At 42.4% G+C, this 27707-nt stretch overlaps 1 protein-coding gene across 5 annotated transcripts in view; it reads right to left on the bottom strand.

The window, feature by feature from the left end:
- Positions 1-23835, bottom strand: part of mast3b (microtubule associated serine/threonine kinase 3b) — a 35121-nt gene extending 11286 nt beyond the window's left edge. Inside the window, exons 1-11 of one of the 5 annotated variants that reach the window (XM_047588024.1) lie at positions 23533-23835; positions 21117-21206; positions 13962-14050; positions 12170-12242; positions 9772-9792; positions 9371-9449; positions 7011-7168; positions 5641-5716; positions 4443-4652; positions 2109-2210; positions 1671-1803 (exon numbers count right to left, since the gene is read on the bottom strand). In XM_047588024.1, the coding sequence (XP_047443980.1) occupies positions 1671-1803; positions 2109-2210; positions 4443-4652; positions 5641-5716; positions 7011-7168; positions 9371-9449; positions 9772-9792; positions 12170-12242; positions 13962-14050; positions 21117-21206; positions 23533-23579 (1078 nt within the window). In that variant the 5' untranslated portion in view covers positions 23580-23835. Of the gene's footprint in view, positions 1-1670; positions 1804-2108; positions 2211-4442; positions 4653-5640; positions 5717-7010; positions 7169-9370; positions 9450-9771; positions 9793-12169; positions 12243-13961; positions 14051-17452; positions 17901-21116; positions 21207-23532 lie in introns of those variants that run through there. The other 4 variants (XM_047588025.1, XM_047588029.1, XM_047588026.1 and 1 more) reach the window with 4 other exon arrangements.
- Positions 23836-27707: the final 3872 nt, after the last annotated feature.

The following is a 27707-nucleotide window of genomic DNA, read 5'->3' as shown; positions in this document are numbered from 1 at the left end:
AGTACAACAGTGAAGTTATGGGGCAGTTAACTTCAAAACAGGATCTATTTATTTTAAAAGGATAGTGTAGATTATGAACATCAGAGAATTAAACTGCTCATTTAAATACTGTGGCGTGAGCAATGTTGCTATTTTTCCATATGCTATCGTCTGGCAGGTCCCACAAAAGATGCCAACCTGAATTTCAAGCTACACACAGAGAGACTGAACTACCTGAACTGTTCCAGAGGTGTCTGTATGCTGAATAGTGTCTGATATGTCACCAAACAACAATAAGCAGGACATGCATAAATTGAAAGCTTAAAAAAACGACATCTCTATCTGGTTATAAACTCTGTTCAGAGTTGTGCCCCTTTTTATGTCTGAAGGGAGGCATAAACACACAACAGGAGATTGGATTGTTCCACGCTGACAAAATAACAGTAATTATTAATGCTAACATAATCAATATGCAAATTTATGCAACGAGGCACACCAAAACCTCATCAGATAATCTATTCCACACGGCCTAGACATGTGACCTAAGTTTCAGAATCAGTTTCAGCGTAATTAAGCCAATTATACCATTAACTGGCAGAGATATTTATTAACAACACATTTTTCTCTACAATCTGGTATTTTGTTTTTGTGAAGGAGTTACAGTTAAAATGTAAATTAATGCAATCAGATCCTCTAATTCATATGGAGCGTCTGTGGTGTGAGTGTGAACTTTCTACTAGACGCTGTTGTTGAGCAATCCTGTTTACAAAACCTGTAGCGTCAGAGAAAGACGTGCCATGATGATATAAATATTACAGACGCTGAAGAACAGAAGTCGGGGGTCTCATTGTAAAGGCAATACCGACAAACACTGATCAAATGCAAGTTGTCCATGTGTGCATGCATGTTGCATTTTGCATGTCCCTTGATCCGAGGTTACAGCACAGGGATGATTGTACACAGATTTGTAGGACTGAGTCGCATACGCAGAAACCTTTTCCAAAGTCTTTATATATTTTTTTTTTTATTTCCCCCCACCAATTTAAATTTCTTTAAATACACATTATACAACGAGTAGCTCTGACCAAGCAATCTGATTGATCAACAAGACATTTAGGACGTCAAATCAGCATTACAGCACAACTGAGTCATCACTAAAAAATATTGCTCCGCCAAGTCAGTGGCAACATTGTATCCATCTCCATGGCAACACGGTGACTGTCAGAGCCGGAGCAGGAAACGGCTGAAAAATACGGTACACTCGCAAAAAACTTTAAATTTTGAGAGCAAAATGTCCATCAACATGAATATATATTTAATTATACGCTTTATTTTGTTGGTAATTGTTGTATAATCGCAATATCGGTTTATGAGGGTGAGCTTAAACGTCATTTGAGCACTTCGGTGATGCTTGCTGACCGCATCCCCGTCGTGCTCAAATGATGTTAAAGCACACCCTCGAGGGTAATATTGCTTAATTAACATGAAACCAACATATTTTAGTAAAAGGATATGGGATAACTTAATATTGAATGCAAAATGATAATAATAATGTATATTTATAAATAGCACTAGGCCGAGTTTAATATAAGACACATAGGTGGGTCCCTTTTTAATCCCTCCTCTTAATCAGCTCCGGGTCCTCGGCATGAATAACGTTGAAAAACCCTGCTTTACTCGACAAACGTTACCTTCAAACGGGTCACGTGTCAGACCCAGCTGGCTGATGATGTACCGAGGGATGTCTGTCTTGATTCCCTGGCCGACTTTGGCATGACCCTCTGCTGCTTCAAGCAGGTGGTAGAACTCTTCCGGGTCAAACTCCTGTCAACAGCAAGCAAATGTAATTAACGTGGACCGTCTGACGCCAAACAGAACTCTGTATGAGTGGAACACAATCAAATATAACTAAATAAACTAATTGTAATTGTATTTACTGAAGCAGAAGCGTTCAGTGTTTGTTTAAAGATCACCAGTTTCATGTTCCGGTAACACACATCCACTTTCTGAGAACGAATAAAGGTCGGTATCTCCTGGGATACCTTTAAAATAACCTGGCTTCTAACCAATTTCAATCAAACTAATCTCATCTCCTCAATCAGGAAGAGATTTTCTGCTGCGCGGCTTACCAGACATTCAAGGAGACGGGCCGGCCGAGAGATTATGATGAGGATCTTCCGCACCATCTGGATGATGATGGTCACCTCCTCGCTCTCAGAACGCTCGTAGGCCTGTTAAACAGTGGGGGAGCAGGAGATAAAAATGTGTCAAGTTTATTAGTTGTTTTTTTTAAACAGTAGCTTTTAAAAGATTCAACAAAACTCATAAATTAATGACAGGAAACAAGCAACTAGGAACTGGGACTGCTGAACAAAGTTAATTATTACAAATAAGGTGTGTGTCTGTCTCTTCTGGTAGATTATTTAAATAAAATGTATAAAATGCAGATTCTAAATAATTAATTATGCAAAAAGGAGAAAATTATTTCCTATGTTGCCATGTTTTTAGACATGGAATAAATTGTGGGAGGGTATGAATCACTTCTATGATTCCATCATTTTTATTTTTCGTTTAAAACTAAAAACCGTGTTTAATTTGTCAGGTTGTTGTGTTGTTGTGTCAGTTAAATATAGTAATAAAAAGGGTCAGGCACAGTTTGTCACCCATAGTGCTACTTTCACCACCCCTGAAAAAGACTCGAGCAAAGCACAGGAAGTTTAAATATACACAATTCTGAGCAGACGAGCAGAACATTCGGAGAAACATGAAAACAGACGCAGCCTCGCAGAATCGCATGAGCGATGACATCAGTTTAAACCAAGAGGAATTATGGGAATAATCACTGGGTGTGTGGGTGGGGCCTAATGAGTCATCCGCTGTCTTTCATCTGACTGGAGTATCAGTGTGTACTGGTGAAATCCGGGCTGCACATACTTCTACCACTAAAATCTGCTCTAAAATGCTAATTATATTCCTTTAAGTTTCCCAACAGTTCTTTGTGGTTATCCGGGCGTGAGTTTATGTGGATTACTGCTTCACCCTCTGGTCATGCAACACCAAAAGAGCCATGTGAACGTCACAACACAGATGAAAGGCACTGTTGTTAATTCACAACTAACAATGCCTGCCAATTCCTCTACAGAAAATGAAAACACGTAATTCTCACATGTAGAGGCAGCTGGAGGAATCTGGTTTCTCTCGTAGATGCCCTTTCTTAAGATGTCATATTTATGTTCTTAACGTATTACTGTTAACTAAAGATTGACCGATTTTTTTCACCCTATCACCCTCGGCCGGTGGGCGATTCGTGCTGCTTTTTATGAGCTGATATCTGGAGCCAATACTGCTTTTTCTCTAACACAAGTCTCAGTCTAACCAAAAATAATGATGTTTACTAAATATTTAACACTCTTTTGCATAAAAAATAAACAAAAGAGGCAGAGCACAAGCATTTTCCAGCTGCATGCACTCTGCCAGTGGGGGAGAGGCAATGTATGGGCTGCACAGGTTGGCAGGTCTCCAGCAGCACAGTGCTGCCTGTGGACGCATCCGTCTGTAAATCGCACCCGCGTATCGGCCGATTCCAATACCAGTAAAAAAAAAAAAACAACAACAACAAAAAAACAGAAACGCAAATATCACCCCAATACATAATGGCCAGTTGATATCTCGGTCGAAACTTTGCATTGTTGCAAATTACAAGCATGTAGATAATGATTACAGGCAGACTTATTAATAAAAGGGCCCCATGACGTCTATGTAGCTTTGTTTTTGTCATTTTTTTGTTCTGTCACATTACACCAGACTCACTGGAAGACAAGAGGATATTTTATTGTTACAGGCAGTAACAATAACATCATGTATCCCGCCCTACTTATTAGAAATGACAAAGAATCACAGAAATGAATCATTTCATTTTGAAACGTCATTATACCCCTGAAACTGTCACAAGACGTGCTTCATGTACCAAGAGCATTTTGTAAAAAAAAAAGAAAAAAAGTGTGTGCGTATGACAGCATTTGTTCCACTGTATGGGAACAGACTTATCAGTTCAGCTGGAGGTACAGCGAGTCGCCCATGCCTTCTGTCTGACAGCATGCAGAGAAACAAGGGACGGGGTTGCTATAGAAACTAATATTTTATCACAACACACATGAGCCCCGTTGACAAAAGTGCCTCTCACCATTGCTGAGAATTTCCACTACCAGATCTATTGTGTGCGCCTCGGGCTATCAGACGGTTATTGAGCGACGTGCCTGATTGCGCATTTCACCCTAGCTCGATCAATCCCATTTCATGTCGTCGTCACATCCGAGTGGCCATTTGAAGAGCTGAGAATCAGCTGATCAGCTGTTGCTTAAAAGCATCATATAAGTAGTTCAATCTAAACAGATTACCAATAAATACACCCGTGAATTCTACATCAGTCCAGACGGTGTCTGACCAGCTGGCTGCTCGCTCACCTCGTGGAGCAGCTTTTCCAGCTTCTCCTGCAGCTCAGCAAAGTAGCGCGACGTAACCAGGCCTTTCTGGGACTTGTCCAGACAGTCTCTGACCAGCTCGACCAACTGGTGCTGGATGAAACCCAGGACGCCGTCAGCCAACGGGAGGGAGCTGTCTGGAGAGCAATGGGTGACAATCTCCAACAAGCGCTCCTCCATCTGGGCTGTGGCCTGTAGGGAGGACGAGCGCACAAACACACAGTTAACACATTCAAATAAGACTAGTGTTTATGGTTTTTACTCAGCGTGGCGCCAAGTGTCGGTAATGTTCCTGTGGGTGGATTCATATGGTCAGTGATCATTACCAGTGATTCAACATTTTTATGCCACCTGTTGAGACTTTCTATGCTGCTCTCTGTCATAACAAAAAGCATATCTAAGAAGTTTTAAGTTACTCCTATGTTTTCACCTTTTGGGTGGATTAACCAAACATGGTTCTGTTAAGGTGGAGATCATAGACTGTACAGATAGTGACGTCTCACCACTACCTTGCATTGGCCAAACTGGCGCTATTTTCCAGTGGATATGGGCAGCACCATCTTACAACTTTGGAGCTGCGTAGTACGGTCTAAGGGCGGAGCCATGCAGAGCCGCGATATCAATGATCCAACCACACTTTCACCAGACTCACTCGTGTTTTTGTTTCATTAATACGACGTTCTGCTCTACCTCTACCAGTTACAAGGAAGTGTTGGATTATACACTGTACTTAAATTTAGTATTTTCTTTTCTTTAAACGCTCACAGCCTTACGGGACCACAGAGCAGTTGGCACGGCAACTTGTAGTTGCAATTACGTAAACTAAAACTAAACTTATTAAGTTGTCACTTGAACATGCAACAACATTATATTAAGTACCTAAAATGAAAGAAATACAACAACAGATTAAAAGACAGATATACATCCTTGCAAAAAAAAAACGAACTATTTGATGTGTATTTTAGTGTTTTAGTTTGGCCCAAGTCCCATCCACTAACATGGAGGGGGTGGAGCTTATGTCCTATACTGCAACCAGACACCAGGGGGAGCTCTACTTGCTCTGGCTTCACTTTTGAGAAGCGGTTCTCAAGTCATCCATTTATTTTATTATTATACAGTCTATGGTGGAGAAATGTGATAAAAAACTGATAAATTATGCACAGTGTATTTGGTTACGTACCTTTGGAAAACGTTCCCTGTAAACATGGTTCATCATGACGATCTCATTATCGAAGGAGACGCTTGATCGCCCGGGGCTACAACAAAAACAAAATAACAAATTAGTATACTTAAATTGATCAACGCTGCAGCATTTGTCAATATGGAACCCAATTTATGTCTTTTCTGAGCCACTGACGTAGGAAAAAATATTGGCAAAGACTTCCCGATATCCCGATACTTGAACCACGATAGGATACATTATTGCGATATTACGATATTGTGATATATTGCAATATTCTACATAGCTCAATGAGAAATTTTAAATACAGCTTAAAACCACATTGTATATATGTACATCAGATGAGAGGCAGCATTTAATTTCAGCAGGTCTTAAGCCTCTAAAGCTCCAATCAAGGTGGATTTCACTGTCAGGTCTTGATGTTTGTGTACCGACAGCATTAGTGTCTTCCGGCCAAACTGTGTGAATCACCGACATCAATCAATTAGTCAGTTAGTGCAGCGCCACTCCAGCGTTTAGGCCGATGAGACGGGTGTATTTTTACAGAAAAACCTTGCTCTATGGAGCTTCAAAGAGAACAGATGGAGGGAAAACCTATCACATGCAAACAGACACTCTAGGCCATTTTTCTGTCATGAAAGCCACCTCTGTTTTACTGGATGGCTGCTGCCCAACACGAACTGCAGCAGCTCACTGTGGTTCTCTGCAACAACCCCCCACCCACCCCCACCCCCCAACATCTCCTATAGTTCAGCAGCTAGATCCCTGAGGAGCTCGGTTAGCTAGCACGCCCACACGCTGCACACCACGGTGCCAGAACACAGAGCACCCAGGCATCGCACAAACAGCACAGAGAGGAGCCAACAGACAAAAGTTGTCAAAAGCACACAGCTCTGCAGTCAGATCCCCACGTGCCTGCCAGCCAACACGCATGTGCAATCAGTCAGAGGCACTTGAGGCTTATTTGCTCATGAATTTGTCTTGGTCACACTTGCACAAAGACATCTTGACACCTGACTTATTACAAATATGTAGTGACACCAAGGAGTTGATGCACGACGCACAACATGCAGTCGCTGCACATAGTTAAGAGGACGTTAATCCCCGGGGGGAAGGATTATTGAATTTAATCTGCATTAAATGTTAATTTAGTTAACTTGATCAAGTGAATCAAGAAACTACAAGTAAATTTAAGATTCGAGATTTTCATCCACGTCAGTGACTAATTGCAACTCTTTTTTTATTATGACTAGCAACAAAAATAAAAATCACAAACTTAGAGAGAATCATTGAGAAAATGCTTCTGTACTTGACAAAATGACATATTCAGTAAAAAGGGAACGTTGCTAGGTGAAACCAGGATTATCTACCTGAGGCTCCGGGACCGAGGTCGCATGACGGGTGAGGGCCGTCCGTCCTCGTCGGTCATGCTGTCCGTGCTGCGGAAGTGTTTGAAGAGGAAGTGCAGCTCATCCTGCGTCGGCTGGTACGGAAGCTGGTGGAGACGTTCCTGGGAGGACGAGGAGGACTACATGCACAAACACGGATCCATCAGCTTCAACCACACTTAAGTGTTTTTATATATGTATATATATATACAGTGTTACATCTTGCAATTATGCTTGCTAAATTTAATTTAAAAACACCCCTCTCTAGAAAACAATAACAGCCTCCACATCCTATTAAATTTCAAAAGACAATTTTCATACGCAACATCTAAAGGAATATCAAGAAGAAAATGCAAAGCATGTACATCATAATGACCTTAAATAATTTTCTAATGGCCAAATTTCTACATAATCCCACTCATCTTCTAAATTTATCATATCCATTACCTCAGTGACCCATTCTTTCTCCAAAGGAGCTTTTAAACAGATCCACTTGTCCATAATTATTTACTTTGTGATCATGCACAATGAGAGGAAGACTTTTTTGTCCTTTTTGTCCATAGCTACTTTGTAATACCAAACCAAATTTATTTTATTTTACGGTAATCCCAGAGTAGGTGTAACAAAGTTCCATCAGTATTACCACATTTCGGACAGTTACTATTTTCTTGTAAGCCCACTGTAAATAGTTTTGACGGTGTGTAGTATAATCTGTTGAGTATTTTTATCGGTCTTAGTTTGTTTTTTATACATCGAAAGGGTCGCCTCCCATCTTTCCATATATCTTCATATGCAACGTCTAAAGGAATATCAAGAAGAAAAAAAAATACAATATGCACAGGACCTTAAATAAATGATTTTCTAATGGAGCCTAAATTTCAACATAATCCTCCTCCTTATTTTCCAACTTAACCTATACAACGAAAGGATTACCTTGCGTGTTTCCATGCATCATTACAGGACAGTTCTTCCTCCTCTTTATGAAAATCTCTCGTCGATTTTTTTTTTTGCACTCAGCTTATCTATCAGACACATTTTTCAATAGTGCCATGAGTTAATATAGTTCAAGCACACACTCTTTTGAATATTATCATCAGCGATAAACTCAGAACGATTGCAATAATCGAAAGTATGAGACAAAGCCTAGTTACTCCATTACCCTTCCACTTTTTCCAGTTTATAACCTTTTTGTTGTTATATTTTTGTTCCGCCGTATTGGCTGGTTTACTGAAGCGTTTGTGTTCTTAAGACGTTCGTACATGACTTACAAAGATGAATGAGACTTTAATGGAAGTTCCAATCAGTACGTGGTAAGTCGAGATAACAACTCCACAGGCATGTGTTCAGGCAAGTTCAGCAAGCCAGGCAGATGGACGAAGACGATAAAGAGCAGCTATGAAGTCTCCCTTGAACCTCAGACAATGCCTGTCGAATTACGAACCTACCAAACCTAACTAATAAGGCGCCCGTGGAGGATTTCACTGTGGCTCGAATAAAAAAACAAAAACAAAAAAAACAAACGAGACACATGCACTTAGAGCGAATTTAACACAGTAACCAAAAGAGTGTAAAACCAACTGAACACCAGCCAATTCAGGTAATAGCGAGCACCCTGATAACGTCCACAGAGGGAGGCATCATTGTTTACGCAAAGAAGCTATTTTCCATGTCTGCCGAGGCGCTGAATAAACTTGCCGGGACGCACGGCGTACGGCAATCTGTTTAATTCTACGGCCCATGTGTCATGAACAGAAGTGGGCCGGAGGGGCAGCATCTGTGGAGTCTCCTTTTTTAATGGCTCGGTACAAAGAGGGCAGTCAGGGCCACTGAAGAGCCCCATTGTCCCCGCTGACCCCTGGGCCTGTGACCGAGGCTACCCCATAAACTCCCTTATATTAGACTTTCACCACAGACACAACTCACTATCTACCACTCATCATTCTGTATTTTGTTTTCAGGCTACCAAGTGTGTAGATTTGAAATTTGGTTTGGTTTAAAAGACGTCACATATTAAAGGATTTAATCTAATAACCAACAGGGACAGTGCACACATGCTTTTTTTTTTCCACTTCATCTCCTGATTTACATGCAACACACACAGACTGAGGGTATTACTTCAAACACCGAGCTCCACAGACCGGGAGAATGACTCATTGAAGCAGACGACGGAGGAAAACAATTAGCGGTTTGTCATCTCGGTCTTGGCATGAGCCCGTCCCTCATTGCATAAACCAATGTGTGCTATTCGGGCTGAGTGAGGTGTTATAACTTCTTGGCGGCCACGCATCGATGGGGAGGATGGCGGCGTGGCTCGGGGGAGGGGGTGGGAGGGGGTGACTTACGGAGACGGTGGAGCTTGGCGGGTTGGTTCCGTAGCCGGACGAGGGGAGGGACGCCAGGGACCATCTCCGGCCCTCAGCTCTGCGAGAGACGAACACGCGTGTTACATAAGCCACAGCGGCATAGGCATTAGTTAGCATTTGATATGTGAAATTCATTACATAACACAGATGCGGAGGAGTCTAGTGAGCACAAGAGCATGAAATTAATGTTCTTTTTTTTTTTTTTTCCTTTTCCCAAATCATACATGATAGGATTCCCCTTTTCACCACTTGCTTCACAGCATTTATTAGTAAGTTTACTGCTTAATTATAAGGAGGAACATTTTCTGAAAAACAAACAAACAAAAAAACCCAGAAACAACAAAAGACGGGGTGCAAGAATTTTAAAAAGAAGCAGCTACCTGTCAGTGCGAGCCAAGTGACTGAGATGAGGACAGCAGCAGAGGCAGAGAGAAAAGCAAAGAAATATCAGTGAGTTTTGAGGAGGTGATCCAGTGACCTCTGGCATTCAGATGAGGGATTAGTACTGACAATGCTGCCTCCCTTGCCAGTTTTCATTTGCCCAGATACAAGGAGGAGATAGCAGAGCAAATTAATTCGAGGGTATGTTTTACATAACAGAAAGAACTCTTGGCTTCGGAGCATTGCCGGTGAAATGATCTAGTTTTCTTTTAATGTGAACAGCAACAGCACCACGTTTACATGCACGTGAAAAGAAAGAAAAACTAATTATAGCCTTAATCGGACTATAACTGGAGACCTTAAGTGCATGTAAACACGTTACCCCGACTAAAATCGGAGTTCTCATTCTCAGAAAGTTGGTCGCAGAAGAAGAAGAAGGTAAACAGAGTCAGTAGAACTGTACCATCACCCATCTGGTTATTATCTGCGGAATTGCATTCAGAAAGTCAAATTTCGAGCACAGCTCAATTACGCTGAGTGACGTGGAGTGCGTTTTGTTTGCATGTTTACTGCCAGCAGAGGAAACGAAGAAAGCGCTGCACACTTACCGAGCTTCCACAGAACATGTAAAACTGAGAAGTAGAGTAAGACTAAAGACTCTGTCTCAGAACTTCAGTGGATATAAATAACAATCTGACGGTTACTTCTGTTTTTTAACGTTTTCACGAAATTGAACCGCAGAATCAGACGATAATTGAAACTGAAAACCAGACATTTAAATGAACGGATTAATTGATTCATCTTATGCCTCTGAGCTTCTCTGTGTTGTTTCAGCACAATGATGATGAGTTCTCAAAACAAATGAAGTACAGAGGAAGTACTTTCTTTCATCAGCATGACAGTCGATCACACGCTACAGTTGTAGACTGATCATTAGCGAGATAAGGCTGTGTTGACTACGTGAACAAACGGAAGTTAAACTGGGATGGGTTATTATACGTCAGCTCTAATCTAAATATCTAAGGCCGGTGTGATTAAGAGGACGCCCCTGAACGGCTCGTGGGTTTTTTAATGACTGTTTCTTGGGTGTCTTTAAGTCGCCGCCTCACTTGCAGGCTCACACACGCCCGGAGCAAGACAGGCGTGTTGCCATGGGAACCAGGTTGAGCGATGCGTGAGTGGGCTTTGGGGGTACCCTCGATCTGACTGCACTCATCTTACCGGGGATGAGTAGGTAGGTAGAAGGAGGGGGGGCGGAGGGGGGACTGAGTCAGCCTCAGTCACCTCGCTGCTGTTTCTCATCGGCTTCCTTCTGTCTTACAGTCTGTCTGGTTCTGTTCCTGCTCACACACACACACCGAACGTCTCAGGGAAACCTCCGGGTGTGATCGCGCAATTATTTTTTTTTTATTATCATTATTATTCTATTTCATTTCGGTTCACTTTCCGTAAGATACGATGGTAAAGAAGAGACTCACAGCTGACTGTCGACTTTTACCTCAAAATTTTGACTTTTTTCTCAAAATGCATGATAAAAAAAATAATCTACCTCCTTTTTTCCCCTCATGCGTAAATATTCCTTTAATATTTACATCAAGATTCTTCTTGTGTCATCGTACATGAGAAGAATCTGTTAAACTTAATTTAAACAGTTACAATTTGTTACACTGGTCAAGACCATTTTCTAATTTATCTTATTTATAACTGAAATAAATTTATTATGTGATTATGTTATTTCCACATCTGCGCCAGTACACATTCAGTAAGTAACCCAAGGACCAGCTTCCAACAAATGTATTAATAATAAATCAGTATTTATTTCAGTTTAAATCGGTCCCTTTATTCAGTTTTTTTTCTCCCAAATATATTGACTCCTTCATTTTGTCAAGTCTAGGTTAGTCACACAATAGTAGTAGTAGTAGATGAACACTGAAAACTTGAAGATTTAGTTAGTGTTGAAAGTAGAAATTGTGATTCTTAAAAAAAAAAAGCATAAATCTCACAATTGGGTAGGTGTGGGTACAGCAGAAAAGATTTTACAATGTCTGGTACGGGTACTAAATGTTAATGCTAATCTCATCTCTGCACCCCCTCTAGACTTTGTTATTGCAGTTTTTCCATGTTTTTCTATTTGAATCACATTGTTTGTCTTATCGAGAAACGGTAACATAGGAAGTCAGGGCGTGACAGAGGGCAGGTGTCCTGTGCCAACAAAGGTGAAGCGAATCGTTTCTGGGAAGAAAACCAACAAAAATCGAAATGCGACCCCAATAACATTCATGTTAAATGTCCAGACGTCTAATGCGGTTTCATTCGTTAAGTCAGATACTTCAGATGCGACACAACCAACACATGACTCCAAGGAAAAAAGGATTCATAAAAGAGGAGCTGACATACCTCCGGGCGAACGGAAAGTTGAGGCAGGCGCTGGTCGACACATTTCGGGGGCTGTCTAGAGGGCTGCTCGCGGCTGAAAGGGGGAAAAAAAACACAAAATTACCGCCGGTGCCGTTCACAACTGTAATAACAAACCTGTAAAAATATAACAGAGGAGAACAAATGGGCACGTTTAGAAAAGGATATTTTCTTCTTCAAAAAAGGATGACCTCACGTCTGTAGAGGAACCTTCAATTAGTGCAAACCCTGCAGCATTAACCGCCCCCCCCCCAGAAACATCTAATAATATCCGAACTTAGGGAAAAAGGGAAACCTCATCCTGCTTCGAGCCTGGAGATTTGAGTGCACGACGGGCCGCGGTTTGTTTACATGCAAGTGGTTGAGTAGGCAATTAGAGGCGGATTGCACTCTGTGATTTGATCATCCTTGGCATGATTGTGCTCATAACATAATGGAGCGCATCTACATGCGGCTGCGATGAGGAGCTCTTGAGCAAAACTCTTTTCACAGAGTGCAGCTGCTTCACGGCTTTAAGGAGCTGTGCGCCGCAGATTTAGGAGGGGAGAGGATGACAGCAGCCATTTAAAAAATCCCCTGCCCCTCAATTACATTCGCACCGTGTGCCCTCATATGCAGATGGGTACGGCGAAGAGGACCAAGCCACAGAGCAAAAGCGAGCGTGAAAAATAAATTCATCTTTCCTCTCGATGTGACATTAACCTTCCGCATTAACGACGACGCCCCATCTGCAGTTCATCCAGCTCCGTGTTTGCGTGTGTTGCCGCAAACTACTAAACTAAACTTGTCCCGTAACTAATAACTGAGACCACATTACGCAGATTTACGCGAGACAAAAAAAGTTTTTAATGGCTGTTGTTTAATATCAAGCGTCCTCCAGCTCACCTTGGCACCGCGTCTGAACGCTCCAGAGAGTCAACCAGCTGCTGGCGACGGCGCGGCTTACAAGTTACTAGTTAAACGAGCTTAATCGTGTATTAGGGACCATGTGCGAGAACAAGGTGCCCTGCGGCTTACCAACATTAACGTCAAGGGCTGATACTTTGGGCAGCGTGCCCAGCGCACTTGCTGCGTTTACATGCGTGCGAAGATGCAGTCGGATTGAGAGGGGTGGGGCAATGGGAAAATATAAGCACCTATTAAGGATCTGAGGTCTTTTCTCTCAAACAGTTAGAGAGAGAAAAATTAATGTGGGCAGAAAAGGTGTGTCCATCCTTCTATTCATTCAGTTGCCAGTAAGGGTAGATCATTTCCGACTTAAAGCTCCACAAAAAACACGGATGTATGTTTTGAGGCATGCAAATGCACATATTTCATTTAGCGTCCAGGTAAACGATTACATTAAACCTATCAGAATGATTTCGTTTGGGATAAAGAAATGCGGCCTGTGTAAAAGTAGCAGCAAATGTCATTTAACGTTTCCAGACTGCAACAGTCTCCACTTCTAATTCCACAAAACTGTCAAAATGTCTTGAGGCCAAGTGCTGAGCGTGTTCATAACTTGTAGCTGCCAATAGCTAGACTGATTTTTAAGCAGCATCTAGGCCCCATTTTCCACAACGTGGAAACGCAAAAGAGCAGAAGCAACACGTCTCACATCTCACCAAGTCCAACGTAACCACCACGCTGCAGTTCGTCCTACTCCGGAGCGGGAAAGTGAAACTCCCATAATCTAAAAGCTCGTGAGCCGGCATGTAAATAAGATCCCGTCTGCGCGGTTTTATCTGTTCGACAGAGCGCTGCTGAAGGACACCGCACTGATGTTAGGTCTTACCGGTGTGGAGTGAGAGGGGGGAGAGCGGCCGGGACAGCGTGGGCGAGGGCGTCCCGACTCCGAGGTTCTTCCTGTTGCTGCTGCGACAGCTGGAGCAGAAATGGAAAAAAAAAGAAAAAAGAGACGGAGGTCAACAGTGTGCCACGCTCGACAAGCACCATTCAAAATTCATATGAAATTTTTTTTTTTGGGTACTTTGCATGTTGAGTGAGTGCAAGCGACCAGAAACACGCATGTGGATTTGAAATGTTACATTTTAGGAACCCGGTCACACAGGCTGATGAATTTAAATTGATCCAATAATATCTTTAACATGTAAAGAGCCAACCATTGGTCCGATTACAAAATGCTTGCATGTAGGGCTGAGTATCACTAACAAATAGAGATCGACCGATATATTGGGCCAATATTTCTGTTTTTTTGGTGTTTTTTAAAGGTATCATTTATTTCACATGCACAAGAGCTTTAAATGTTCTTTAAATTCAATAAATGTTTTGGTTAAATTGAGACAATATGTCACTTTTAACATGTAAATGGAGTGTGAAAAAGCAGTATCGGCTCCAAATATCAGCTCAGAAAACTCTCAGCACATATCAAGGCTGATAAAAAAAATTATAGGTATCGGCACTAAAAAAATCCATATCGGTCCATCTCTACTAATGAGTGCATTATTCAATTCAATTCCATCCAGTTTAATTCAATTACGCATCGATTCATGTAAAGATATTTCAGTTAAGAAACGTTTACACTCATACCTAAAACCAATATCAGCGGCTCCAGAGGTTTGTGCTACTTCACCTCTCGTTGCCACACCTTGCGTATGGTTTTCTCTTCCGTCACACGCGTGAATCCGAAAGTTCATTTTTTAAACCCAGCCCTATAAGCAACCACAAATTGGTTCTCTATGACATTCATTATCACTGCCCAGTCCTTGAACTCACTGTTCTTGGCGATAGCACGTAGGGAACATCATAAATAATTAGCGATTCTTTTTCTCCCCATTAACAGTCCAGATGAATGATGAGCGAATCCAGGAAGAAAACAGTCTGGGGAATTCCTTTAAGGCGAGAGTGAACGCCGCGGCCCTGAACTTATTTATCTATAATTAAATGTTTGACTCATGCAGTGCTTCGGGTTGGGTTTGTTTGTGTGCATAAAGCGGCAGCTTGCAGACACAAAGGCCTCATGACAGTGCGCCACTCAGCAGATTAAGAAGACACTTGACCTGTAAAGTAGCGTTACCCTCGAAAGTCTGACTGTTGTTGGACACGGCAAGACACAATGCACACAATGAATACTCTTCAGTTAAGATTACGGACATGTAAGGTTTTCTAATTCTGAGTGTTAACAACATCTAACATTTAACAACGGGAGAAATTAAGTGGGTTTTGATGCATTTAAAAATTAAAACAACTATTATTCATTGTTACACATGGGGCTTTGAGGCGGGTTCCAATAGACCTTCAATTAGAGGGTTTACTTTTTTTTTCTTTTCTTTTTTTTTTTTTAAACAGCAGATAAACAAGGGTGTGCATGGCGATCCTTAACCAAACAGGTCTGGCATTGCCTGATACACTAAATTGCGTCAAGATTGTGTAAAGATATGTGAACGTCGGTGTCTTTTCCTATTACATCACAAATACTGAGCTGGAAACTCGGAAAAATGTAAACACACGCAACAACAATGTTGTCAATTAAGGAAACGACAACAAATCCAAAAATCTGTCTACCCCACACAGATGTGATTCTGCAGCTACACTATGGACCTCTCAGTGTTTGTTTTCCTCTATTTTGGTAGCACTTCACTGCTGGCTGTGCTGCAGATTATTTCATACGCTGCACCAACAGGGTATCCAGCACTGCATATCCATAACAAGACATGCAGCCGACTCAGCACGTAGGGAACCATCCTGAGCTTGGAGAGCAGCGCATTCACGTTACAAACGGGACCACACGACGAACCACGATGAAAAGACAAGAAAATCAATCTGTCGCACGCAAAAATACACACGTAACGGTCCAGTACGGATGTAGCTTACGATGCCTGAGGTGGAAAAAAACGGCGATTTCTCCGCCTCTGCCCACTGGGAATTAACTCGACCGGGGAGATTATTTCCACCTCCAGAGAGGCTCTGCCTTGAGAAATGTTTATGTAACTACAACTCGGATCTTAAGAGCAAATGCATGGCACAACAGCGTGGCCACCTCGGGGCGAGGAGAGAGGGCAGGACTGATGAGAGTCAAAACACAACGCAGGAGCCTCCTGAACAGCCTCGAGGCTGGAGAGAGTTCAGTGTGTGTGTGAAGGGAGGATGGGAGGGTTAAACGGTCACCTGGAGGGTCAGACTCTGACAAACACCACTCAAATCTGGGTGAAATGATCAGTTGATGAATCAATTATCAATGAGAGGAATAGAAAAAATAAATGAATTAATCGTGTATGTGATTTTTAAGCTTGATGTTGTAGATTCTGGACCAAACGACGACTTTAGAGACGTCAGAGTTCTTATTTTTCACTATTTTTTGATGTTTAAAGGCGCGAAAAAAAAATAATAAAAATAATCGGCCGTTGGGGTAATAAAATAAATGCTGGTTGCAGACTTGAAATATTTATTATTTGGCATTTTACGGGATAACTGGACTAGTTTAATGATCGCCTTTAGGTATTTTACTGTTGCTGGGACAACGGAACACTTAAGATGATGGTGGATGCAATTTTTCACGACCGTTGATGAAAAGGATGAGCGACAGATAAATAATAAAATTAAAATAATCCCCAGTCAGCTCTTGATCCTGCATGACAGCCAGACAGTTAACAGCTGGAGGGTTTTATCCCAAGTTACCTAACAGTAAATAAACAAGGCCAAACGACAGGAAAAAATAAATAAATAAATAAATGTGACCTCTAGCCGTTCACCATCACGACTCTGAAAAGCCAGCCAACAGGTACCAGTACAGACTGAGAGGTGCAGTGACATTTTGCCTCCATGTGATGTGTCTCTATCTGACTTCCACTGGTTGTGTTGTTATCTTCCAGTTGCATGCATCCATCCACTCAGACGCAGTGTGTCTCCAGACAGACCTGCTGCAACGTTGCGTTCACTTTCAACAAAGAAAACTAAACCCCGTGGCTGATATTCGAGCCCATGCCTTCAAAATGTGTTCATTTCATGTTGTTGGCTCTAAATTGCGTTCGTTTCTTACGTTTTCAGCGTAAAAAAAAAAAAAAATAAAATAAAAAATTGAATGAACACAAACTCGTCCTGGACAAACACGGGATTAAGGTTACAGGGCAATCGGCTTTGAGAGGAGCTAGCTCACGCTGGGGGGCTGTTTTACGTCTGAATAACACAAAATAAGACGCGTGTAGGAACAGGGGCGCACATGTTATGAACATTAAAATCATTAAAGACGATATACTGGCAAAAACAAACGCTTAAATAACATCTTAAATTAGTTTTATCCTCCGTATCTCAACTCCTGATAACTACCTTTTTGAGCGCTTCAGCAACGCTCCCGGAACAAAATGGGACTTGTTCTGGTTGGACACCGCAGACCAGTGACTCGGATCCGACATGCTGGAGGGTTTTCTTACGCACGACCCCCGTGTCAAAGTTTGTGGTGGACTCAGAAAAGTGAAGCTGGGGTGGATGCGAAGCCCGCTGCTCCTCCCGCGGCTCTCCCCGCCATCGTCTCTCCCTTCTCGGCGGTTCCTTTTGTATTCGTCTCCGGAGCTGCCGTTCACATCCCCCGGTCTGAACTGAAGCCCTTTACCCGGATCATCGCCCCCGTGGCCGGCTTGCCAGGTGCGTAACACCGTCCAGTCATCAGCTGCAGAGGTAGACTTTAGTTTGTCCACACCACGATATCTGAGCGTGTGTGTGTGTGTGTGTGTGTGTCTCCCCGTGTGAGAAGGAAACCGGAGCCTGATGTTGCGTTCAAGTGCTGCTTGTTACCTTCGCTTTTACGCACTGCCTCCAACGTCTCATTAATTCAATGGCTGCGACTACTCTCCATATGAATGGGTTCTCTCTCTAATTGTTCACTCTGCGACATGTTAGGAAATAGAGTGAAAGAGATTAATTTCCCTAATGGTGTATCAATAACAAGAAAGTGGAAAATCCCCACATTTGAAAACTTTTTGCTCCATAGAGGACTTGTGTTGCAATTGGTAATCTGCTAATTGAGATTTGAGGTTCATTCAAGTGCGACCAGTTCATTTTTTTTTTTTTAATGGACAACTTTTGAAACAGGCAGGCACCGATAAGGCATAATATTATGACTGCCTACTTAACATTGTCAGGGTAGTGGCTTCTGTGGATCAGGCTGCTATGTAGTGCTGGTGTCTTATTAGAATGAACCTGCCTCATGTTACCACGTCAGTCAGAATTGGCTGGTCTGATCGGTGTGATGCAAACATGTCTGTCTTTGATAAAACATTAACCAGGACAATATTGGCTCCTTTTGGGGACTGTAAATGCATATATGAGATCATTTTATTTGGTGTTCAAGTCAACGGTTAAGTTGTAATCTTTAATTACTGGCCTCAATCAGGTTGAAAAACTACTGTAAACATATTGAGTGCTTACAATAGTAAATGAGCCAGAATACAGCGTTACGTAGCGTTGTGTCTGTTATTCATAACCTAACAATGAATTCTTGCTAAAAATAGAATAAAGCCACATTACTTGGAGAATTTTTAACTAAATAATGGAATCCAAAATAATACCATACAACAATATGCATAATGAATCCATGCATATATTAAGCAAATATTCCTTTCACTTGGGTTATTTACTGAACCTACTAAAAGCTGGACCTAGTTTATCTGAACAAACTTTTTCCCTCATTTTTATTTTAACTATTTATAGAGTACGTTTGATTCCTGACGCCATACTGATTCTTGTCTATTGCTACAGTAAACCAGGCTGCGAAGGGACACTAAGAAATCAGATTGACAAAACTGCAGTCGTCAGCATAACATTTAAAAATAGTGGATAACAGATTTAATGTGACACTAGCAGGATATCATATAAGTAACACGTGTCTCAGATTCAGACTAATAACTAATAGCAAGTAAGAGGACAGTAAATACCTTTAATGGTTTGTCTATCAAAGGTTATAGGGTTTTTTTTAAGGGTAGTATTTCTATTGGATTAAGTCACAAATAATAATTTGATGTTAGCATGAAGTGCCAACATAAAGGCATTTTGTGCAAGATGGTGTTTCCCTTTAACTAATTTAAAGTGGTCATAAAGCATTTGTTTTCACATTACTTCTGTATCCATATTGTGTGAGTTTCATTTGATTTATTTAGCCTTTTAATTTTCAACTTAACTTGACAGAATGTTTTTTTGTTGTCGTTAACAATTTGGCTAAGGTTTTTTTTTTAACAATTAGTTCTACATTTAAAGGCAACTTATATCAATAGGAACTTTTACCTGCATTACAGCATCTTAGCTGTGCTGTAAACCTGCAGACTATTTGGTCAAAATGTAGTAAGAGAAAAAACGTTGACCTTTTAGTCACATTTAATCGCTATTCTTTGCATATCGTGAGAATTTCCTACAGAACGTGAAAGCACCATAAAGATGTTGTTGGGTTATACCATGAGGAGTCAGGTAGAGGGAGGTTCAAGGCAAACTTTTAAGACGTGGTACATTCCGCTGCATATAAATAACTCCCTGTAGGTATCATATAGCTGCAAATACAAAGTTTAATATGTGTAAGGAGAGAAGATTTTTATGATTTTCAGATGTCATAAGCGTCAAAATAAAAATAAAATTTCTTTGACCTTGTGGCAAATAAGATGTCGTGTCAGAGCACTTTCCTCCAGTGTTGTGTAGACAACACAGGTGACTCTAAACGGTGCCACTCCGGTCATCTCCCAGAGTTTTATTTAATTAATCTACAGTATCTACTGAATTTCTGCATCCTGTCAGTAGTCTGTGTGTGTTTTTATAATATGTTACTGGGTTTTATTCTTTTCAAAATATGCTGCTGTCAGAATCAAATGCATCACTTTTAGTTGAAGTCATGCTTCAGGCCAAACTGCCACACACCAAGTGTGTTACAATCGAAGGGTTGGTGTCAGAAAAGGAATCTACTTGCATACGGATATAGAATCTGATGCAACCGATGCGAGGGACATGTACATGTTTCTGGATGGCGTGAAGAAGTACTGAGGAATCAAATTGCACTCGTGTGAAAAAGATTCCCGTGCATTCCCACTGAAATCTGCGCTCTGTTCGTTTTTCAAATGAGCAAACGCGATTCACTACTGTACAGTTTGTGGTGTGATACCCTGGCACTGCTAACACATCCAGAAACATGCTGGATGCATCCGCCTCTGTTTGCAGTGTTGCCTTCCTCCACAGCACCCAGCGCCGTTGCCAAGCAACCCACATAGACTTAGAGACAACTAATAAATGATGGGTCTTCACTGGTGAAACAGAAGCACCTTAATATACACACAAAAAAAAAAAAACAACAACTCTGAATTATAGCACATTTGCTTTTTACCCCCTAAGATATTCTAGCTCTTAGTTGTACTGTTACAAATGAATAAAATACAGCTTTTTCCTTTGGTTCTATTTGATTTCTATTGTCGTACAAATCCAATTTATAACAATTTGATATATCTATGTCACACCTTTCTTCAGTGAATATTTAAAGCACATCCTCAAATAATTAACAAAAGCTTGATTACAGTATTAGAGGTTCTGGAGACTCTTTGTTGATCAATCAGTGGATTAAGTCCAGACATGAATCTGCTCCTTCGAATACAGACAACAAGTGCTTTGTGACATGATAGCAGCCACTAAAGGGGTTGTAGTGCCACTGTTTTATGCTGCCTTTTATTACAGAGGCAAATAATTGACACAACGCTAACAAAAGCTGTATTTTTTCTGAGTAATGCATCTTTAGGATATTGCAAATGATGTGGCATCTTACTTGCTTACTTAATAAAAAAAATAAATCTTTGGCTCTGACCAAAGGCATGAATGTGTCGTGATTGTACATTTTCCTTTTCCAAAAAGACTAAACAGTGTTCGAAAACATGCAGGAGAAAAATATGAGAGACTCGGGAACAACATTTGAAGCCTGCGACACAGAGTCCACAGAAAGAGTCTGTGTGTGACCTGGCTGTCTTACCTCCAGGGATGAAGGGTTTGTAAAGGGCTGCAGGGGCTGCAGGGGCTGCATGGGCTCAGGAGGGTGGGGCTCTGGCATGTGGGTGATAAACTGTAAGGCAAGACATGGTCGCATGGATTAGTGCGCTGACTCAGCAACTTGACACGAAAGCGTCTGTCATCCGTCAGCATCGGGAGCTTTGGTCGGGGTTCGAGGCCTGACGTGCAGCCTGCCGGGCTGGTGCCCCGTCTTTTCGCATTGTTTGTTACAGCATGCATCACTGGATGCATCTGATTTGGCAGCTTGTAATCTCATTTGAGCTCTTACACAACAGGAAGTCAGCAGCTGCATGTCAACACACATTAAGGGAACATGTAACGCAACCCGTGTTAAAGAGTGTCGGACGGTTCCTGCAGTCCTCGAGAACAACACGGGTTCTTATGATCCAACGCGCAAAATCCTCAAATAAAGCTAATTTAAATAGATGCAATCCACAGTTTCACACTTTAATGCACATTTTTTGCATCAAAATATGCAAACTCATCACGCTCAGCCAACCGTTAGGGCTACATGTCACTGATGCTGACCCAGCGCAGAAGACTTTTGTCTATTGATTTCCCTGCTCTGATGCAAGCCCTGCCTTACGAGCTCCACAAAAAGCTGCTATTTTCTCAGTGCTGCAGAAGCTTGTCAGTGCTAAACACAGCGCTGGCTACCACAGCACTAATGAACGTGTTGTCATAGTAATGGTGGGAGCATAGCAGGAACAACAACTCCGCGCACAAAGACGCCGCATTCTGTAGTGTTGACTCATAATTATATAGCACATGCAAGACATTTTATTTAATTTTGAAACAATTTCTACTTAGACTCGGAAATCAGAGCCCTCAGTGGTGCTTAAGTGAGTGAATTTTACACACACACACACACACACACACACACACACACACACACAGACACACATATCTATATATACACACACGTATACATATATGTATGGACGGCCTTTTCTGCAAAAGCAAATTTAGTGCTCAGAATAGTAAATTCAAACATACTATATTCATACTGTTCTCACTTGCAGCCTATAAGATTTAAACTGTCAATAAGAATGAAAAATGGATAAAATCCTTACGATGCATGTTCAGAGGGGGCATACACAGGCAAATATTTCTAGAGAGCAGTATTTGCTTGGCGTGCATCTCTCCAACACATGAGTCAGAGTGCACATAAATGTGTCAACCCACACTTTTCACTTGTGAAATACTGGTAGTGATTTGGTTCAGTGTGTGTTTCGCCGGATGCTTCCATCCAGCCACCATGAAGGCACTGAACCCCCACCCATTCGCCAAGCCCTCCTCTGTACCTCCGCGCGGGAACAGGAGCGAGCCAGTGCCTAAAAATGAAAATGAAATGGAAACAGCGCACGCTCCGATGAGATGGTCAGGGGAGGAGGCAGATAGATGGATCAGAGCGTGAGGATGTGAGCAGGGAGCTCCTACGCCTTATGGATCTGCATCTAGTGGGCAGCAGCAACCCTCCCTCCCCAACTCTATCCATATAAAAATAAATAAATAAATTTAAAAGAAGGCTGGGTGGATACAAGATAGACTGAGACAGGCATCACACGATAATTAGAGAATATCAATATGTGCTCTCCTAATTGGATTTCATGTGAGATTTTACAAAAAAAATAAACTGTAAATAAAAGCAAAATCACAACTTCACACCGAGGCTGTACATCTGAAACTAAGCTGAAACATTTGCCTTCATGAAAGTAAAAGCCATGTAACATCTCTGATAAGCGAACAGCCCAAAACTTGAGAAATGATAATACAACCTCACCATCTTCACAAGTTCCCCATTGTTTCCGTAATTTGGTTTTACGAGTTTAACCAGACACTAATTGTGCAAACAGTGCTCCAGTTCAAGGCTGGAAGGCTGGATTTCTCTGTGTCAAGTTTAAAGATTAATAGGTAGACAGGAAAGCTGCCACTTCTGCTCCTGGGTCTCCCTGATAGCAGCGAGAATGCCAATATATTTCATAAGAAATGTTGGCTACCGAACAGACACCTGTTACTTCTCTCTTGAGAGCAACCCCGTCTTCAAAACACAGGCTGGAACTAGACAGAGACTTCACCCCCTGGGAGAAAACATGACGGATTATTTGCATGTCTTTCAGGCTCAGATGGGCTTTTTAAGTGTCACGTTTTCAGCGTCTGCAGATATATGTGGTTGAACTACAGCCACCTTGTCGGGGGAAAAAAAGAGAAGGAAAGTCTAAAGTGTTGACGCTGGAGCTCCTTCAACACTACACAAGCGCATAAATGCCATCATTTCACTCTAAATGCAACTTTAAAAAAATGCACCAGTTTCACAGCCGCTGTTTTACAGCTACGCCAGATTATGAAAATAAAAATTAAAAAAAAGCAGAACTTACTCCAAAGTCAGAGAGGGGATCTTCAGTTTATCTCGTCGAGACTTCATTCTCGCTGAACACCCAGTTTTACCACAGCGCGGCACCGCTCGGTATTGAAGCCGGCTTCCAGCGACTCATCGCTGCTGCGGGTGACTAAAAATAACCCTTTCCACTGACAGTCGTTCACCGGCGGATTCCGGGAGAGAGGTTTTTCCGTGGGAACGGAGATAATGAAACGCAGTTGTAATTAAAGCAAGTGAAGCGCCTCGTAAGGGAAGGGGTTGCGCGTTTCGCCTCTGGTCCGTCTGCGAGGCGCACCGGAGAGCGACTGCTACAAAACCGAGGGAGCGACGGGTCACCGCTATCCTCCATGTGACTGGTTGGAAAGAGGGGAGGGAATGGGAAAGGGGGGAGTTAGTAGAAGATGTGTTGGCAGGGGTGGGGGGGTTGACGGCCAGGCAGGAAAGCCTGGGTGAGGATCGGGGATAAGTTGATTATTACGATTGACTTGCAAACCCATCTGTTTTCTCTTTTTTTTCTTTTCTTTTTCATAAAACAAGAGCATTTTTGATCAGTAGGGTGTCACGTGTTTTTTTTTAATGATTATTATTTTTTATTTCTAGTTGTTTATCTGCGTAAAAAAAAAAACGCCACAATAAAACTTATCAGGAGCCGTGGCTTGAGCTATAGATGCGATAACTCTGCCGAGTAAGCCGTGAAAACAAATAAGAGAGCACAAGTAGTGGCAGGCTGCTTGGTCGTGATGAGGCCGGGGAATACCTCCGCTGAAAAGCGTGACGGCTGCCTGCCACGCGCAAGACGTGGTTCGCTCGTGTGTTTGTGCGTCCGCGCAAGTGTGGACACGCTGCCCAGCAAGTCTAATTCATTACCTGTCTGCGACGAGGAAACCTTTAGCACCAAGTGGATTTCCACACAAAGAAACGAATTTTTGCGTGCGCGGGGACGCTGTGCGCATATCGTCTGTGTGTGATTGTGCGACTCCCCTGGCCCGTGCGCACGTGTGGACCGGAGGTTTTCTCCGACATGCGGGACAGTGTTTATATGCGAGGGAGTATGCGTGCACGTTGGCGAGTGGTCCGTGAGCATCCGATCTGCGAGCTGCTTGCGCCTGCGTGTTTCCTAGGAAGGTTGGGGTACATTTGTCACTGTTTGCACCACAGCTTCTAGGTTTCTAGGAATGCCTGCGTCTCCATTGGTAACCGGGGACTGCTGCGATGATACCAGTGTCTTCCAGGTTGCTAAGGAGCGGCTGATGGTTTGACTGGTTGCTAGGACATTAGCTCGACCCAAGTACAGAAACGATGTGCTCCCCATCTTTTAATGTGTGATTGACATGACACAGCACTTGTTGGATTGAGCTGTGCTGCCTGATTACTGTGTTACTTTAACTGCCCTTAAGGTGTTTCGCTTGTTATTGGTCATGATGAATGTGATTCAACATTCAAGACTCATTTATCGAAACTGTGTGTGTACATGACGAAATTTTGGCTGAGTTTAGCTAGTACAAATATAAATAACTCAGTATGGCGTGTGTATACGCAAAGGGGTGATTGATATCACAGCTTTAGATTTGCTGGTTGTGCTTCTGATGTTTCTGGCTCCTCTGTGAGGGGAGGGGTACAAACAGTCCATGGCCTGGGTGGGTAGGATCTGCAGCGATCCTGCTGGCCCTCTTTCGAACCCAGTCAGCGTAGACTCATAGCGTAGAGTCCAAATCTGGGGCAGGAACCCCCACAATCCCCCGTGCAGTTCTTAACGCACGAGCTAAGTCTTTCGTGTCCTGTGCCGTGCAGCTCCCATATCACGCTGTCACACTGAGACAAGTTTGTGAGTAATCTTCAGAGCTTCTGTTGGGCCTTCTTCACCAGGCGTGCAGTGTTCACAGAACAGGAATTAGATGTCTCATTTTGCTGAGACCCACCACGGTGGTGTCAACAGCAAACTTGATGTTCCTGATCCAGAGACGCGTAGAAGCAGACAGTCCCGGGTCACAAAGCTTCAGTGCCAGCTTTCCTGGGATGACGGTTTTAAAAGCTGAAGTGAAGTCGATGAAAAGTCTCAACCAACAAAGGGAAATATTTGACTCTTTACGCCTCGAATACTCCAGACTGGTGTACGTCGAGTAGTATTCAGTGAGAGTTTTCATTTGAACACAGCTGCCTCCTGCTGCTGAAAATGACAGTTACGGAAAGGTGAGAGCTTGGACAGTTAGACAATGAGCTGCTCCTTGACATCACCAGCCAACCATTCATTTTGTAGTTTCCCCCCGATTCCTCTGGAATCATAAAGGTAGCGCGGGAATATTACAAGTCACAACTCACAAGGGTGAATGTTGAGGCTCTGTGGAGACATGTGAAAATTACCATACCAGAGCTGACTGCTGAACCAAAAGAGCAGAGAAAGAGTACATGCACGTGTGAGGGTGGGTATGTTTGTTTGTTTGTGTGTGTGTGTGTTTGTGTGTGTGTGTGCGCGCTTGGAGGTTAGTGTGTGGCAGGTGGTGTATAGTGGCTGCGGTGGGGGTTTCCATTCCCGACTGCTTGGTAATTGTTTTGTTAAAGCAGCATTTAATAGCTGAGTCGTTTTCTCAGTTTCCATGGCGATAAGGGCTTTCCTGCTCTTCTCTTCCCATCAGTCTGCATCCTTCCTCCCATCTCTGCCGTGTGAGATGAAGCTCAGCTAAATGCGTTGTTGTTCCTCAGCAAATGGCAGCCAAGTCCGACGATTTTGGACATTACATCATGTTTTGTTTTGTCTGCTCTGATGAACCATCCAAGAATTGCCGTAGATGTGTCATCAATGCACTGGGGAGTGACGTGGTTATTGCCTTTGTATTATAGTAAATTAAGGCGGAAAGAGGCGTCTTGACACATAAATCCACGGAGACTCAGCGTAGACGCTTTGTGCGGCTTGCAAATTGAGTCTCACTCACATCAAAAATCTCACCCACGGATACCGAAGGCGTTAGTAACAAGAGAGAGAGGGCTCAGGTTGGGATGTATGCACACCCAAATCTAAGAAAGGTGAGATGAGGCATCGTTTTTTTAGTCTAAAATTCTGCATGGGTGGAGAAAAAATTAAAATAACAGGGGCTACTTAACTGTAGCTGGAAAACAAATGGCCACATCAGACGATTCATGAGTTAACAGTATGCAGATTTATGTTGATGTCGATCAAAGGATAATAACATCCTGAGCACACATCATCACTCAGCTCTAATTGCAACGAAACGCACTACGCAACACAAAAAGGAAGGCTTCCGAGTGAGAAAATGTCTCAGCTATGCCAGATATACACACACACTGTGAACTGAAGATGCTTCCCCTGACAACCTGATAATGGCTGCAGCCTTCAGCTGAGCCACACTGAGGCCTTGATTCATTTCTTCGCTGATTATATTACAATGCCACTGAAACCTGCTCTGCTGTGTGCTTCATGCAGATACAAGGACAGTTATCTGGCTGAATGAACTGCTTGAATTGGGGCAGTCACAATAATTAAACTCAAGTAGTGTAACACAAAGTTGCATGATATCAGACCATAACCTGGTTCACCTCAAATCCTGCTGTGGTTAAGAGACAACCAGTCACCACCAAAGCTGGACTTGGTGTGGACTCCATTCTCCCAAAAACTGTCAAAGATCAAAGAGGCCGAGGAGAAGCTGACTCTTCTCTTTACGGGAGCAACAGCAACAAAACTATTTCCTCGAAGGATTTATGAAGTATTTGATTCTGATAAATGTAAACCAATGCAACAAAAGGACATACAGTGGTTTAAGAGTTGACACTGATAAGTTATTCGAAAAGCAGCAGTTGGCTGTAATGCAACTGGGAAAGTGAGCAATTGCTCTCAGTCTGTGTCTGAATGCACATCTACATGTTTCTGTTTGAGAATGAGAGAGGGGAAAAGGCGTGTGATCATATGTATAGAAGTCATTTTCATGTTACTATTCAGTCCACAAGAGGGCGTAGAAATACATGTAATGACAGGAACCTGTTGGTTTGTTTTCTCAGCTATACACTTTTTTCCACCGATCAGCCACAGCTTTGAAACCACAGGCAGGAGAAGTAAACAACATTGACCAAATTGTGACAATGCAGTTTTGTGCTGGGAAACTTTAGGACCTGGCCATTGCGTGGATGTTAATTAGACATGTACCACCCGCTTAAACCAGA

This window comes from Mugil cephalus, chromosome 6, assembly GCF_022458985.1.
Source record: "Mugil cephalus isolate CIBA_MC_2020 chromosome 6, CIBA_Mcephalus_1.1, whole genome shotgun sequence".
Classification (NCBI taxonomy): Eukaryota; Metazoa; Chordata; class Actinopteri; order Mugiliformes; family Mugilidae; genus Mugil; species Mugil cephalus.
This window is presented reverse-complemented; position numbering and strand designations above follow the sequence as displayed.